Genomic DNA, 17,916 nt, shown 5'->3' on the forward strand with positions numbered 1-17,916 from the left:
TGTTTGAACACTATACAGTAGTGAGTTTGAAGACATCATTGTTACTAACTGGGAATTTAGCATATTAACACAAGTATTAACAATGATAAATATCTCAGACTGCAGAGAATAGTGATTATAAGCATGGACTCTGGAGCCAGATTGCCTAGATTCAAATTACAGCTCTACCACTTTGTAATTACGTTACCATGGACAAGTTACGTAGCTCATATGCCTCAGTTTCCTCATCTGTAATGTGAAGATAATAACAGTACCCACCTCAAAGGTTTGTTGTCAAGATTAAAATATTTTTTAGGTTTTTAGACCTGGCTCATGATAAGCACTGTATAAGTGCTAGCTTTGTAATAATGATGGTGACACTGTGTTGGTAAAGGGAAGAAAAAGTATTTAACACCATATTCCTATAGTTGATGAGTTAATGATGGACTAAACAGTATATATAAAATTTCACATTTTATTAAGGAATAAATTCTCTTACCTATGATTACATACAGGGCCTCCACTCTTGCTACAAGGGCAATCATATAATGGATCAGTCTTTGGCAATATTTTAAAATATGCTTTAATTCAAAATATTTTTTCCTTTCTGGCTGATTTGTCTGATTCATCCAGGCTTACCACAGATAAGAGTTTTAATATATTCTATGACTGAATTTTTTACACTATGCCTAAAGAATGCACTAGGAGTCTCAGATCTTTAATTGAGGCAGCCATATTTAGTGTCACTGAAATAAGTGTGATAACAGCTTGATCATGCAAAGCTTGACATGAAGAAAATACCTGCCTGGTGTTAATAAGATTACATGAATTTCACACAACAGAAGACCAAAGTAAATTGCCACTCTGCCTGTCTTGATAAAATACCAACAGAGTTTGCTATTCATTTCACTATATTCAAAAGTTTATTTGAATTACTATGAAATGTTAACAGAAAATCACTTGCAATCTGGGCTCATGGCAGGTGAGAGGTTTTAAAATATTGCTGAATCTTTATATGTACTATCAGATTTATTAAGGCAAAATAAAAGAAGAAACAATATTTGTTTTGTTCTAGATATTCATTAAAGCAAACCAGAGTGATCTGAAAAGGAATTTCAAGTATCTTAGTAGGCCTGGATATATCGGACATTAATTTAAACACATACATATACCTTTACTCTCAAGGTTCACAGCCTCAATAGAAAAATGTTGAAAATTTCTATCATTTGCCAATTTTTTATGTCTAAGAGAAAATCTTTAAAAAATTAAAAACATTACAAACAAAACTGGAAAACTGGGGCTTCCCTGGTGGTTCAGTGGTTGAGAGTCCACCTGCCAATGCAAGGGACACGGGTTTGTGCCCCGGTCCGGGAAGATCCCACATGCCGTGGAGCGACTGGGCCCGTGAGCCATGGCCGCTGAGCCTGCGTGTCTGGAGCCTGTGCTCCACAACAGGAGAGGCCACAACAGTGAGAGGCCCACGTATCGCAAAACAAACAAACAAACAAAACTGGAAAACTATGGCTTCTTTCTCCTGTGAACACAAGAACATTTAACTTCCAATAAGTTGAAAGCATCATTAAGTTAAAAAAAAAACACTATTCTTGTTTTGATGTCAAATTATGTAAGATTTCTAAAACCCCAATATCACATACACTGAACTTAGGGACCACATTCTAGTCAGCATTTTTTGTTTGCTTGTTTGTTTATTTTTTTAACTATATATATATATATATATATATATATATATGTATGTATGTATATATAAAACTTGCTAGACTGCTTTTTATTTCTTTTTTTTTTAAAAACTCACCACCTTTCCTAAACATCCTATAACACCAAGAGTTCCTTATAAGAATCAGAGTTTCACTATAGTTATGTAGGCAACACAGGAAAATACATTGTGGAAATCAATCAATCACAGTTTAAAAATTAATGAATTCATTCAAAAACATTCACTGAGTGCCATGCCCACTGTGTCTCAGCACTGTATTAAGTGCTGGGGATACAAAGACACATAGGGCAAGGACTTTGTCCCCAATAAGCTTTCATACTGGAAGGAGAAAGATGGATGTTGATGGGAAAGCATATATGAGAGCCTTCTAGCATCTATGCAGCAGGGTAACAAGGTGAGGGAGGGGGGTGATGAAGTAGAAAATGGGTGGTAGGTTAGAAAAGATTTGTAATGGAAGAGGCACCAACTTGTTCCTTTTGAATTTGTGTTCCTCTTAAATGACAGAAAAAGGTAGTGAAAGAATCAGAACTATCTGGTGTTGGAAATAAATTAGTACTGTACTCCTAAAACTCATTCACAGTTACTTTCAAAAGATTGTCACAGTATAGTAAGTCTTTGTTTTGGGCTAAGTCTTTCTAATAGACAAAGCTAATTTGCTTCAGGAAACACTTGCCATGGTGAGACATAAGCTTTATTGCATCTCTTTCCAAAGGCAAGCCACCAAGGGAAGATGCCACCCTCGAGTTAAGTCATTTTACTACCTATAATGACATATTACTGGGGTGTTTATAAGTTGCCTGCATTAAAAAAGTTTGGAAAAGGGCCCCAGCTGAGGTGGATTTATCATGAATTCAATGAAGCTTAGGCTTCAGGGCTCCTCACTTGCAGAGGTCCCTTCCAAGGTCTTGAGAGGGGTCCTAGCGATTTTTGTATTTATAACTTTGCATGTTTTTATTAGATAGGATTTCCCAAAGTAGATGAGGTTCAGGCCCCACAAAACCTTGATTCATCACCGGGTTTCAGGTAATTATAAGTCAGTAGGTTTCTTGAATGAAGCCTCTGTGTTATTGACAAACATCAGATGAAGTAATTAGCAGTGTGGTAGTCTATTTTAAATCCGAAATCTACCTCAAAGATGAGCCAAGAGCTTATTAATTAATAAAGTACCACTTTTTGAATGGTGGTAGTAATCACATCTCTTTCAGATAAAATCAGGAATGAAATATATTATGGAAAACCAGCAGTGGTTGATAATCCTAAATGTTAAGTATACTTTTTTTTCTGACTTTAAAGTGTTTCTCCTTCATTCACCTATGCAGGTCCAGACTGATGGCTTATTTTTAAAAATTCTTTTAGTCACTTCATTGGTTCTAACAATACAAGCTCCATGATTTTAGAAACTGAAGGACTCTACAATGTATAAAGGCTATATAACTTAACCAAACAGAGCACATTCACATGCTGGCTTATCTGTGGTACATCAATATTGTAACAAGAACATAAGCACTAGGAGAGAATAAGAGGAAAATCAAAGCCTTATCCCTATTGAATTATTTACCCCATTGTTGAGAATATCAATGAGGGAGGTGTGGCCACACTATGAAGGCAAATTGAGCTGCGGTCACAGAGCTGCCCTAATGCTCCCCCAGTCAACTAGCATTGGTTTCCTTTAGATAGCTGTGTACACACAAAAACTTACATACTTCAGGGTGTTGTCATCACTTTTTGCTATGTACTAGAATCCTGGCAGCTTCTCAGATTTAGAAAGGCATAAACCCTAAAAACAAACATAACATGAGTCTGCCCTTTGCCGTGATTTAGAGTGGCTGTTTTATTTGTAATAGTTCAAAATTTTGAGATTGTCATACCTAGCAACTACTATACTTTTCTTCTGCCAACTGCATCTTATTCTTCCCACTTGTAGTATTTTCTCCCATTCTACATGTTTTTTCACTTTCTTGATAGTGTCCTTTGAAGCACAAATTTTAATTTTTATAAAATCCCATTCATCTATTTTTCTTTTGGTTGTTTGTGCTTCTGGTATCATATCTATGAAACTGTTGTCTAATGCAAGGTCATAAAGATTTACTCCTGTGTTTTCTTCTAAGAGTTTTATAGCGTTACATCTTACGTTTGGATATTTGTACCATTTGGAATTAATTTTCATATATGGTGTGAAGTGTAGGAGTCCAGCTTCATTATTTTGTGTGTGGATGTACAGTTGTCCCAGCATCATTTAAAAAGACTGTTTTTTCCACATTGAATTGTTTTGGCACCCTTGTTGAAAATCAATCGACCATACATATGAGGGTTTATTTCTATACTGTCAATTCTGTTCCATTGATTTACATGTCTGTTCTTATTCCAGTACCACACTGTGATTGCAGTAGCTTTGAACTGAGTTTTGAAACCAGGATGTGTGAGTCCTCCCACTTTGTTCCTTACCAACATGGTTTTGGTTATTCTGTTTCCTTGATTGCCATATGAATTTTAGAATTAGCTTGGCAATCTCTGGAAAGAAGGCAGCTGGGATTTTCATAGGAATTGCAATGGAACCATAAGTCGATTTGGGCAGTAGTGACATTTTAATAAGATTATCTTCCAGTCCATGAATCCAGCATGTCTTTATATTTATTTAGATCTTCTTCAATTTCTTTCAACAGCTTTATACTTTTCAGTGTAAATCTTGCACTTACTTGGTTAAATTTTTCCCTAAGTATTTATTTCTTTTGATGCTGTTACACATGGAATTGTTTTCTTAATTTCATTTTTGGATTACTCACTGCTGGTGTGTAGAAATAATATTGATCTTATATCCTACAACCTTGCTGAACTCATTTATTAATGCTAACAGTTATTTTCCTAGATTTCCAGGAATATGTCTTGTGGTCTTCCAGTTTCCCAGGAATACATTGGAATATTTCAAAGTCTTTGTGGACATCTCATTCCTCAGCTTTTCTTTTTAAACTTTTCAGTTGGGCTGTTTTTTGCCCCCAACTGTTATCCATTGCCTCATGCAACTGCCATGTTAAAATATTTGCCTGAAAATGTTTTCCAGAAATGGCCCGTGAGGAAAAGCTTTTCTTACTAGACAGCTCTCAGTCAGGTCAAAGGCAGGCCTTTCAAGTGAGGTCTTCCAGGGGACCACCAGACATGTAAAACAATGACATTTCTTTGGGAATGAGGCTTTGAAGGCCCTCCCAGTCCATGCTGCTCCTTCTGGTACCAGGGATGTGGGCTGTTTTTCAAAGCTACCACTGGCATGGAGAGCAAAGATCAAGGACGAGTTAAAGCAAAACAGATCTCATTGTTCTTACAGAAATTAATTTGTTTTCCTTGAATAAATTGCTCCCCAATTTGCTACAAGCATGTTGGTTACATTTTTTTTTAACATCTTTATTGGGGTATAGTTGCTTTACAATGGTGTGTTAGTTTCTGCTTTATAATAAAGTGAATCAGTTATACATATACATATGTTCCCATATCTCTTCCCTCTTGCGTCTCCGTCCCTCCCACCCTCCCTATTCCATCCCTCCAGGCGGTCACAAAGCACCGAGCTGATCTCCCTGTGCTATGTGGCTGCTTCCCACTAGCTATCTACCTTACGTTTGGTAGTGTATATATGTCCAGGCCTCTCTCTCGCTTTGTCACAGGTCACCCTTCCTCCTGCCCATATCCTCAAGTCTGTTCTCTAGTAGGTCTGTGTCTTTATTCCTGTCTTATCCCTAGGTTCTTCGTGACATTTTTTTTCCCTTAAATTCCATATATATGTGTTAGCATTCGGCATTTGTCTTTCTCTTTCTGACTTACTTCACTCTGTATGACACACTCTAGGTCTATCCACCTCATTGCAAATAGCTCAATTTCGTTTCTTTTTATGGCTGAGTAATATTCCATTGTATATATGTGCCACATCTTCTTTATCCATTCATGCGATGACGGACACTTAGGTTGTTTCCATCTCCGGGCTATTGTAAATAGAGCTTCAATGAACATTTTGGTACATGATTCTTTTTGAATTATGGTTTTCTCAGGGTATATGCCCACTAGTGGGATTGCTGGGTTATATGGTAGTTCTATTTGTAGTTTTTTAAGGAACCTCCATACTGTTCTCCATAGTGCCTGTACCAATTCACATTCCCACCAGCAGTGCAAGAGGGTTCCGTTTTCTCCACACCCTCTCCAGCATTTATTGTTTCTGGATTTTTTTGATGATGGCCATTCTAACTGGTATGAGATGATATCTCAATGTAGTTTTGATTTGCATTTCTCTAATGACTAATGATGTTGAGCATTCTTTCATGTGTTTGGTATATCTTCTTTGGAGAAATGTCTATTTAGGTCTTCTGCCCATTTTTGGATTGGGTTGTTTGTTTTTTTGTTATTGAGCTGCATGAGCTGCTTGTAAATTTTGGAAATTAATCCTTTGTCAGTTGCTTCATTTGCAAATATTTTCTCCCATTCTGAGGGTTGTCTTTTGGTCTTATTTATGGTTTCCTTTGCTGTGCAAAACCTTTGAAGTTTCATTAGGTCCCATTTGTTTATTTTTGTTTTTATTTCCATTTCTCTAGGAGGTAGGTCAGAAAGGATCTTGCTGTGATTTATGTCATAGAGTGTTCTGCCTATGTTTTCCTCTAAGAGTTTGATACTTTCTGGCCTTAAATTTAGGTCTTTAATCCATTTTGAGCTTATTTTTGTGTATGGTGTTAGGGAGTGTTCTAATCTCATACTTTTACATGTAGCTGTCCAGTTTTCCCAGCACCACTTATTGAAGAGGCTGTCCTTTTTCCACTGTACATTCCTGCCTCCTTTATCAAAGATAAGGTGACCATATGTGTGTGGGTTTATCTCTGGGCTTTCTATCCTGTTCCATTGATCTATCTTTCTGTTTTTGTGCCAGTATCCTACTGTCTTGATTATTGTAGCTTTGTAGTATAGTCTGAAGTCAGGGAGCCTGATTCCTCCAGCTCCGTTTTTTGTTCTCAAGATTGCTTTGGCTATTCGGGGTCTTTTGTGTTTCCATACATATTGTGAAATTTTTTGTTAAAGTTCTGTGAAAAATGCCAGTGGTAGTTTGATAGGGATTCCATTGAATCTGTAGATTGCTTTGGGTAGTAGAGTCATTTTCACAATGTTGATCCTTGCAATCCAAGAACATGGTATATCTCTCCATCTATTTGTATCATCTTTAATTTCTTTCATCAGTGTCTTATAGTTTTCTGCATACAGGTCTTTCATCTCCTTAGGTAGCTTTATTCCTAGATATTTTATTCTTTTTGTTGCAGTGGTAAATGGGAGTGTTTTCTTGATTTCAATTTCAGATTTTTCATCATTACCATATAGGAATGTGAGAGATTTCTGTGCATTAATTTTGTATCCTGCTACTTTACCAAATTCATTGATTAGCTCTAGTAGTTTTCTGGTAGCATCTTTAGGATTCTCTATGTATAGTATCATGTCATCTGCAAACAGTGACAGCTTTACTTCTTCTTTTCCGATTTGGATTCCTTTTATTTCCTTTGCTTCTCTGATTGCTGTGGCTAAAACTTCCAAAACTATGTTGAATAAGAGTGGTGAGAGAGGGTGACCTTGTCTTGTTCCTGATCTTAGTGGAAAGGCTTTCAGTTTTTCACCATTGAGGATGATGTTAGCTGTGGGTTTGTCATATATGGCCTTTTTATCATAAATGGGTGTTGAATTTTGTCAAAAGCTTTCTCTGCATCTATTGAGATGTCAAAAGCTTTCTCTGCATCTTTTGTCAAAAGCTTTCTCTGCATCTATGGTTTTTCTCCTTCAATTTGTAATATGGTTTATCACATTGATTGATTTGCGTATATTGAAGAATCCTTGCATTCCTGGAATAAACGCCACTTGATCATGGTGTATGACCCTTTCAACGTGCTGTTGGATTCTGTTTGCTAGTATTTTGTTCAGGATTTTTGCATCTATGTTCATTAGTGATATTGGCCTGTAGTTTTCTTTCTTTTTGACATCCTTGTCTGGTTTTGGTGTCAGGGTGATGGTGGCCTCGTAGAATGACTTTGGGAGTGTTCCTCCCTCTGCTATATTTTGGAAGAGTTTGAGAAGGATAGGTGTTAGCTCTTCTCTAAATGTTTGATAGAATTCGCCTGTGAAGCCATCTGGTCCTGGGCTTTTGTTTGTTGGAAGATTTTTAATCACAGTTTCAATTTCAGTGCTTGTGATTGGTCTGTTCATATTTTCCATTTCTTCCTGATTCAGTCCTGGTAGGTTGTGCATTTCTAAGAATTTGTCAATTTCTCCCAGGTTGTCCATTTTATTGGCATAGAGTTGCCTGTAGTAATCTCTCATGATCTTTTGTATTTCTGCAGTGTCAGTTGTTACTTCTCCTTTTTCATTTCTAATTCTATTGATTTGAGTCTTCTCCCTTTTTTCTTGATGAGTCTGGCTAATGGTTTGTCAATTTTGTTTATCTTCTCAAAGAACCAGCTTTTAGTTTTATTGATCTTTACTATCGTTTCCTTCATTTCTTTTTCATTTATTTCTGATCTGTTCTTTATGATTTCTTTCTTTCTGCTAACTTTGGGGGTTTTTTGTTCTTCTTTTCTAGTTGCTTTAGGTGCAAGGTTAGGTTGTTTATTTGAGATGTTTCCTGTTTCTAAAGGAGGGCTTGTATTGCTATAAACTTCCCTCTTAGAACTGCTTTTGCTGCATCCCATAGGTTTTGGGTCGTTGTGTCTCCATTGTCATTTGTTTCTAGGTATTTTTTGATTTCCTATTTGATTTCTTCAGTGATCACTTCGTTATTAAGTAGCGTATTGTTTAGCCTCCATGTGTTTGTATTTTTTACAGATCTTTTCCTGTAATTGATATCTAGTCTCATAGCATTGTGGTTGGAATAGATACTTGATACAATTTCAGTTTTCTTAAATTTAGCAAGGCTTGATTTGTGACCCAAGATATGATCTATCCTGGAGAATGTTCCATGAGCACTTGAGAAAAATGTGTATTCTGTTGTTTTTGGATGGTGTGTCCTATAAATATCAATTAAATCCATCTTGTTTAATGTATCATTTAAAGCTTGTGTTTCCTTATTTATTTCATTTTGGATGATCTGTCCATTGGTGAAAGTGTGGTGTTAACGTCCTCTACTATGAATGTGTTACTGTTGATTTCCCCTTTTATGGCTGTTAGTATTTGGCTTATGTATTGAGGTGCTCCTATGTTGGGTGCATAAATATTTACAATTGTTATATCTTCTTCTTGGATCGATCCCTTGATCATTATGTAGTGTCCTTCTTTGTCTCTTCTAATAGTCCTTATTTTAAAGTCTATTTTGTCTGATATAAGAATTGCTACTCCAGCTTTCTTTTGGTTTCCATTTGCATGGAATATCTTTTTCCATCCCCTTACTTTCAATCTGTATGTGTCTCTAGGTCTGAAGTGGGTCTCTTGTAGACAGCATATATAAGGGTCTTGTTTTTGTATCCATTCAGCCAATCTGTGTCTTTTGGTGGGAGCATTTAGTCCATTTACATTTAAGGTAATTATCGATATGTATGTTCCTATTCCCATTTTCTAAATTGTTTTGGGTTCATTATTATAGGCCTTTTCCTTCTCTTGTGTTTCTTGTCTAGAGAAGTTCCTTTAGCATTTGTTTTAAAGCTGGTTTGGTGGTGCTGAACTGTCTCAGCTTTTGCTTGTCTGTAAAGGTTTTAATTTCTCCATCAAATCTGAATGAGATCCTTGCTGGGTAGAGTAGTCTTGGTTGCAGGTTTTTCTCCTTCATCACTTTCAGTATGTCCTGCCACTCCCTTCTGGCTTGTAGGGTTTCTGCTGAGAGATCAGCTGTTAACATTATGGTGATTCCCTTGTGTGTTACTTTTTGTTTTTCCCTTGCTGCTTTTAATATGTTCTCTTTGTATTTAATTTTTTGACAGTTTGATTAATATGTGTCTTGGCTTGTTTCTCCTTGGATTTATCCTGTATGGGACTCTCTGTGCTTCCTGGACTTGATTAACTATTTCCTTTCCCATATTAGGGAAGTTTTCAACTATAATCTCTTCAAATATTTTCTCAGTCCCTTTCTTTTTCTCTTCTTCTTCTGGAACCCCTATAGTTTGAATGTTGGTGCATTTAATGTTGTCCCAGAGGTCTCTGAGACTGTCCTCAGTTCTTTTCATTCTTTTTTCTTTATCCTGCTCTGCAGTAGTTATTTCCACTTTTATCTTCCAGGTCACTTATCCGTTCTTCTGCCTCAGTTATTCTGCTATTGATCCCATCTAGGGTACTTTTAATTTCATTTATTGTGTTGTTCATCGTTGCTTGTTTCATCTTTATTTCTTCTAGGTCCTTGTTAACTGTTTCTTGCATTTTGTCCATTCTATTTCCAAGGTTTCGGATCCTCCTTACTATCATTATTCTGAATTCTTTTTCAGCTAGACTGCCTATTTCCTCTTCATTTGTTAGGTCTGGTGCATTTTTATCTTGCTCCTTTATCTGCTGTGTGGTTTTCTGTCTTCTCATTTTGCTTATCTTACTGTGTTTGGGGTCTCCCTTTTGCAGGCTGCAGTTTCGTAGTTCCTGCTGTTTTTGATGTCTGTCTCCAGTGGCTAAGGTTGGTTCAGTGGGTTGTGTAGGCTTCCTGGTGGAGGGGAGTAGTGCCTGTGTTCTAGTGGATGAGGCTGGATCTTGTCTCTCTGGTTGGCAGGTGTACATCTGGTGGTGTGTTTTGGGGTGTCTGTGGACTTATTATGATTTTAGGCAGCCTCTCTCCTAATAGGTGGCTTTTATTCCTGTTTTGCTAGTTGTTTGGCATAGGGTGTCCAGCACTGTAGCTTGCTGGTTGTTGAGTGAAGCTGGGTGGTGGCGTTGAGATGGAGATCTCTGGGAGATTTTCGCCGTTTGATATTATGTGGAGCTGGGAGGTCTCTTGTGGACCAGTGTCCTGAAGTTGTCTCTCCCACCTCAGAGGCACAGCACTGACTCCTGGCTGCAGCACCAAGAGCCTTTCATCCACACGGCTCAGAATAAAAGGGAGAAAAAGTAGAGAGAAAGAATTAGTAGAAGTAGGAAGAAAGAAAGAAAGGAAGGAAGGAAGGAACAAAGAAAGAAGAAAAGAAGGAAAGAAAGAAAGGAGGGAGGGAGTGAGGGAGCGACGGTGGGAGGAAGGAAGGAAGGAAAAAAGAAAGAAAGAAAGAAGATAAAGTAAAATAAAATAAAATGTAATAAAGTTATTAAATCAAAAAATAACTAAGAAAAAAATTTTTTAAAAAACAGGACGGATAGAACCTTAGGACAAATGGTGGAAGCAAAGCTATACAGACAAAATCTCATACAGAAGCATACACATACACACTCACAAAAAGATGAAAAGGGGAAAAAATCATAAATCTTGCTCTCAAAGTCCACCTTCTCAATTTGGGATGATTCGTCGTCTATTCATGTATTCCACAGATGCAGGGTACATCAAGTTGATTGTGGAGCTTTAATCCACTGCTTCTGAGGCTGCTGGGAGAGAGTTCCCTTACTCTTCTTTGTTCTCACAGCTCCCAGCGGCTCAGTTTTGGATTTGGCCCCGCCTCTGCGTGTAGGTCGCCGGAGGGCGTCTGTTTTCGCTCATATAGGACGGGGTTAAAGGAGCCGCTGACTCGGGGGCTCTGGCTCACTCAGGCCGGTGGGAGGGAGGGGCACGGAGTGTGGGGTGAGCCTGCGGTGGCAGAGGCCGGCGTGACGTTGCACCAGCCTGAGGTGCGCCGTGCGTTCTCCTGGGGAAGTTGTCCCTGGATCCCGGGACCCTGGCAGTGGCGGGCTGCACAGGCTACCCGGAAGGAAGGTGAGGGGAGTGACCTGTGCTCGCACACAGGCTTCTTTGTGGCGGCAGCAGCAGCCTTAGCTTCTCCTGCCTGTCTCTGGGGTCCGCGCTTTTAGCCGCGGCTCGTACCCATCTCTGGAGCTCCTTTAAGCGGTGCTCTTAATCCCCTCTCCTCGTGCACCAGGAAACAAAGAGGGAAGAAAAAGTCTCTTGCCTCTTCGGCAGCTCCAGACCTTTTCCTGGACTCCCTCCCGGCTAGCCGTGGTGGACTAACCCCTTCAGGCTGTGTTCACGCCGCCAGTCCTCTCCCTGTGCCCCCGACGGAAGCCCGAGCCTCAGCTCCCAGCCCCCGCCCACCCCGGAGGGTGAGCAGACAAGCCTCTCGGGCTGGTGAGTGCCGGTCGGCAGCGATCCTCTGTGCGGGAATCTCCCCGCTTTGCCCTCCGCACCCCTGTTGCTGCGCTCTCTGCGGCCTCGAAGCTCCCCCACTCCGCCACCCGCAGTCTCCACCCGCGAATGGCCTTCCTAGTGTATGGAAACCTTTCCTCCTTCACAGCTCCCTCCCACTGGTGCAGGTCCTGTCCCTATTCTTTTGTCTCTGTTTTTTCTTTTTTTCTTTTGCCCTACCCAGGTACGTGGGGAGTTTCTTGCCTTTTGGGAGGTCTGAGGTCTTCTGCCAGCGTTCAGTAGGTGTTCTGTAGGAGTTGTTCTGCGTGTAGATGTATTTCTGGTATATCTGTGGGGAGGAAGGTAATCTCCGCATCTTGCTCTTCCGCCGTCTTCCCCTCGTCCTGCTTTTTATTTCTAATGGACGTGTTTACACATAATTTAGGAGGCAAAGTTTTGGCTTATTTCCTTTCTAGTTTTTTTTCATTTAGAAAAACATCTTAACATCTATACCGAAATATAATTAATATTCATGAATAGTCAACATTTAGTTGACTGTAATGAATTGGTTCAAAGAAAATATGGATAATCTGTGATGCTGCAAAAATTTAATTTGATCCTCTACACTTAAACTTACATAGCATCGAGCTACTGGCCAGAACTGCTAGCTAATAAACCAACTGAAGATATTTTAATTTTATTTCTTTCACCTTTCCAAAGATTTATATAACTTAAAGCACATAAATAGTACTTTACAGTTTATAAGCAGTTTTATATGCATTATCACTTTTGATCTTCCCAGTATCCTTATGGGGAAGGAACATTATAGAATTACAAAAGGTTTCATTATTATATTCACTTATAGATGAATAAATTGGGGATCAAGCATCATGCTTTTAAGTAAATGCAGGGAATTGACCATAGAAAAATTAAATATGAAATCTCAAGCTTTATTGAATTTACTGCATTGCACTGAGAAGTCTCTGACCGTCCTTCCCTCAATAACCCCTCTAGTCAACCTTGTCTCCTTACTGCCCTACGTCCGTGTCATTCTCTTTACTGTTTCTGACCATTGAAACTTTGTCTTCACTTCCCTCACTCCATATACTCCTGTCTGGAATGTTGCTAGTTTTCTTGAATATCTGAATCCTAACCATCATTCAAGTTCCAGCAAAAGTTTCCACCTCCTCCAGGAAGTCTTGCAGCTCCCATTGTTCTTACTTAAATAATACAACATTTGCATGGATTGGTTCTTAGGTTCCTAAGTGTTTCAATGTTTCATCTAAATTCTCCTTCTAGATTATAAGCTACAAAGAACAAAGACCAGCTCTTATACTTCTTTGAAATCCACAGCACTCTAGCACTGGATATATATGTAGTAAATTCATGATAAATATTTGGCTGTTTTTTAATCTATCCATTGGAGCCATTGCTGAACTGTAGATAATCTTACTGTATTTGTATTCAAACCATGTGACATGTAATTTAACCTGTGTGAACTCAACTATAGTAAGTAATTATAGTTAATTATAATTAACTATAATTATAGTGTGGTCTTTTCAATATGTTCATATACCAGTTGACCCTAGCATTGATTTCTAATGGCAGTGAAGCCCAGACATATGCCTGTGCAATCAAATCAACTACATATGCCTGATGGATTCCCTGAAAAGAGCAGGAATTTGGCCCATATATCAGTATTGAGAACAGGAACAGGAAATGTTATGGAGTGATTGCTTTTCTGTAGAATTACATTAGCATCACCCATTCTGCCTGCCATAATTTCTCAGCAGATCAGGGATATCTATCAATGGAAGTTCCTGTGGTACAGTATATGAAAATGCATTTCATTATTCATTACAAATGATGCTGATCAGACATATTGTCATTACAAGTTTAATTTTTAAGGAAGAGATCTCTGTGTAAAAATGGCACACTTGAGAGTCATCATCTTAAAAAACAAAAAGATGGTACTTTGTGACAATTCAATTTTTCTGGAATATAAGTATTCTGTTTAAACAACTAACTACTTTTGTTCATATTTTAAGGTGAATTTGGAGAAGTCTGTAGTGGGCGTTTGAAAACACCAGGGAAAAGAGAGATCCCAGTTGCCATCAAAACTTTGAAAGGTGGCCACATGGATCGGCAAAGAAGAGATTTTTTAAGAGAAGCAAGTATCATGGGTCAGTTTGACCACCCAAATATCATTCGCTTAGAAGGTGTTGTCACAAAAAGTAAGTACTGATATTCTTCTTTTATATATCTGTCTCAATTCCTTAAATAAAAAAAAAAAGCTTAATAGCAATATCACAGCCATTTAGGGGATAACTTAGTTCAGATATCATCTTCAGATATTGTCCCTTGGAGTCTTGATATTAGTCTATGACATTATCAGAGTTTGCATTGGTCACCAAACAGCTTTGAAATGTTTTTTTATTACCTGTAAATCATTTGCTAATTTAACTTGAAATAATAAATCAAGGTAAAGGGTTATATATTTTTTCCTAATTTCTGTAAGCAATTCACTTCTTCTGAACCTGCCTAAATTTCAATATTAATAGGAGAAACAGTTAAAATATTTGGGGTCATTAAGGTAAAATAGTTCTGTTTGTAAATAAATGTCATATACAAATATAGAATGCTTTATCTAAAGAAAACTTTTAAATAAAAAGTTCTTTATGGAACCTACCTACATAAATGCCATTAGAGCTGTATTATTTCAATTTATATAAAATGAAGAAAAGCATTACAATTTCTGAAATAAAAATCCAGTTTTTACAGAAATAGTGGGATCAAAACCATTCCTTTGGGAAAAAAGTTCCTCAGAAATCCAAAACTAATCATATCATCTAAGAAATAGATTGCAATCTATTTGCTTTTATTTGAATAATGATAAGGCATAACTTAATATTTCTCCTTATTTTATTCACTAATGAGTTATAACATAAAACTCAATATAGTATGGCATTATAAACTCATAAAAATAATCTCTTTGAGATGCATTTTTCTTTTGTAAAACTGAAATTTCTTTTAAAACCATTTAGATGAAATTGAAATTTCATGTTATATTTGGAAGAAGGAAAGTGTAAAAGCTTACCAAAAACATTTAACTGACTCTGTGTCTGAAACTCCAAAGTCCTTCTCACAATGCATTGGCCAACATGCTATCCAAGGAGAGCAGAAAATTACTGATAGCCATGATAGTTTGGAGGACGCAAAAGTTTGCTTTTGATTTCAGCTGTTGCCATGGGCTGTTACTTTAGTGGCCTTAGTAGAACCTTCCAGTATTCATGCCCTTGTGTTGTTCTCTCCCACATTGATTGTGGACTTGTCCATGTGACTAGCCTTGGCCTGTGGGACATTAACAAGTGTGATACAAGTTGAAGCATCTTACATATTTGTACACTGGACCTTATCCTCTTGGAACACTCTGTCATGTAACTTAGTCTCCAATGTTGAGCAAAGCCAGTACATATGGTGAGGCCACACACAGAACTGCAAAGAGGAGAACTGAGGCATTCTAGTCAACAACAGCTCTACAAGAGCTCCCAGCAGATAGTCAGCACTGAGTGCCAACTTTGTAAAGAACCATCTCAGACGTTACAGCCCCTACTTCTACTGCCAGATGGCTGCAGCTGCAGATGATATTTTGTGGAGCAAAGTATCCACCCAGCTCAGTCCAATCAACCCGTAAAATCATGAGAGATAATAAAATGGTTGTTGTTTTAAGCCGCTCCATTTTGGATAGTTTATTACACAGCAGTAGGTAACGAAACAGATGGACATCAGTTAGAATTCCACTCCTACCACTGAAGTCTTGTGAAGTTTTAGGTAGACGATTTAACATCTCTATTGTTTACTTCCACACTGTAAAATGGGGCCAAAAAAAGTCCTACCCAATAGGAATGCTGTAAGGTTTAATTTTATAAATGTATAAAGCATTTAGCATAGCATGTGACTCATAGTAAGCCGCATTAAATGGTAGCTGTTATTGGTACTATAGTTTACCATTTCATTCTCATGGCAACTCTTATGCATATCTGCTGAACCTTCAGTATTCACTGAAGGATATTGAATATCAAACGGGTGAATTAACCCACATAAGGACCTCTAACCCATAGTAAGTGGTATGACTGTTGTTCAAACTGAGGTCTGTCTGTTTGACAGACCCATGGGATTTTTTGTTTCTTTGCTTTTTATTTTGCTGTATCACAGTGAATAAGTCAGAGTTTTACACTTTGCCTTATCTGAATTAAATAGCATTAAATAAATGACAATCTGAATAAAATAACACAATACTTTTTTTAAAATAAGGAAAATATTTAAATGAGTGGAATGAACTACCTCTTATGTAAAATTTGGAGAGATCCAGATATGCCACAATACCTAGCAAAAATACTAATCTAAAAGAGAGAGAGGAAACAACATATTAATTATTTCTTTTATATTTTCTGGCTTCCTTGTCATTAATTTAGCATGAACATTTCAAGTTATTCCTTCTGTTTTATATCTCTCTGGAATGAAAAAGATAATTTTAAAGTTGGATTATGAACCTTTGCAAAGCATTTAAAATAATTTAAGTATGCTGTTGAAGTCCTCGTATGAGTATTTATGCATGAAATATCTGGAAATAAATATCTAACAATAAATTCAGATCAGATATTTATTTTCTACCTTTGATAAATCACATTCTGTGAATTATTCATGTATCCCTATGTGTTTTATTATCTATCTATATAATATTATATGTAATTTGGCCCTATGAAGTAGTAGGAATTATTCTAAATCAACTGAAGAGGTTTAATAAGATAATCTATGGCACTTGTCTGCCAGTTTGAAATACTCAGTTTATTTCACAAAGACATTCAAACAACTAACACAGTGATTGCTTTACATCTCTAACAATCTTGTGTAAAATTGAGACCAGTGACCCTTACGTAGCCCAATTTGTATGATTCCTAGGTGAAGGTCCTTATTCCATTTTAAGAAAAAGAAAAAGAACGAGAGAAAAGATAAGGAAAGAAAAGAAAGGCTAATTGAGAAAGGATAGATTCAATATGCTTTTGAGTGGCAACAATCATTGTAGTTTTAACTTGTAAGTATGAGCCCCACATAAGGGTGTTGTGGTGATGCTGAGGTGGGTGGTGGAGACTGGGAAAGGAATAATTCCCGCAAAGACAAGTGGGCGTATTTATACTGTTATCTTCTTGCAAATGCTATGGGATTTTTAAGAGAAAGGCAATAAATAAATGAATGCCTCATTCCCATAAATACACGGTAACTGTTCCAAGATTACCCTTAAGTGGCTAAGAGATAGCTAGCAATTAATGCTCCCTAAGGACTATCATATTGCATAAAAGATAATACTGACAAAGATAAAGATGCAGTATAGGTTTATACAGTCATGTTAGTAGATTATCCTGGGGTTCTGAGAAATAAATGCACTGACTCTCAGTTGCAAGTAATGCAAAATTATAGATCAAAATCTTCATCAGATTCTTTAATAAATTCTTAATATGCATAATTTTTATCTTACCTATAGGTTTTATTGCCGAGAGATACATATGATAAAGTTCTTGGAAACACTTTTGCTCTTTCATACCTGTGCATATAACTACTTTTATTATAAACTTCAAAGTTAAATGATTAAAAGCTGTATTATATAGAAAGTGTGTCAGATAAAAGTTGAACCTATCTGTTTGACACACATCACAATTTCATTAACCTATTAAGAAGCAACTGATATAGAAAGAGATTAATCCAGCTAAACCATTTGCTTAGCACATACATTTTCTCCAAGAAGCAAATAGAAGCCGTCAGTTAGAGAACAGACTTGTAGCTATTAGTACCATGGATAGTAGCAGTTTGTAACAGGTGATGTATACACAAGTGTCATTAACTACATATCCAAAAGAGAAAGTGCTACCTTCTATAAAAAGATAAGAATTGTGGTTAAATGATAAACACAATGCAGTAACCACACTCTAGAAGATGGGGCCCTACAGTTTGAATTCATGATGAT

At 37.3% G+C, this 17,916-nt stretch overlaps 1 protein-coding gene across 2 annotated transcripts in view; it reads left to right on the forward strand.

The window, feature by feature from the left end:
- The window catches only part of EPHA6 (EPH receptor A6), an 867,569-nt gene that overhangs the window by 626,815 nt on the left and 222,838 nt on the right, over positions 1-17,916 (forward strand). For both annotated transcript variants that reach the window (XM_060010502.1, XM_060010503.1), the window contains one exon: positions 13,943-14,128. In XM_060010502.1, coding sequence (XP_059866485.1) covers positions 13,943-14,128 — 186 coding nt within the window. The remainder of the gene's footprint in view (positions 1-13,942; positions 14,129-17,916) is intronic.

The sequence above is a fragment of the Delphinus delphis genome, chromosome 4 (genome assembly GCF_949987515.2).
Source record: "Delphinus delphis chromosome 4, mDelDel1.2, whole genome shotgun sequence".
Taxonomy (NCBI): Eukaryota; Metazoa; Chordata; class Mammalia; order Artiodactyla; family Delphinidae; genus Delphinus; species Delphinus delphis.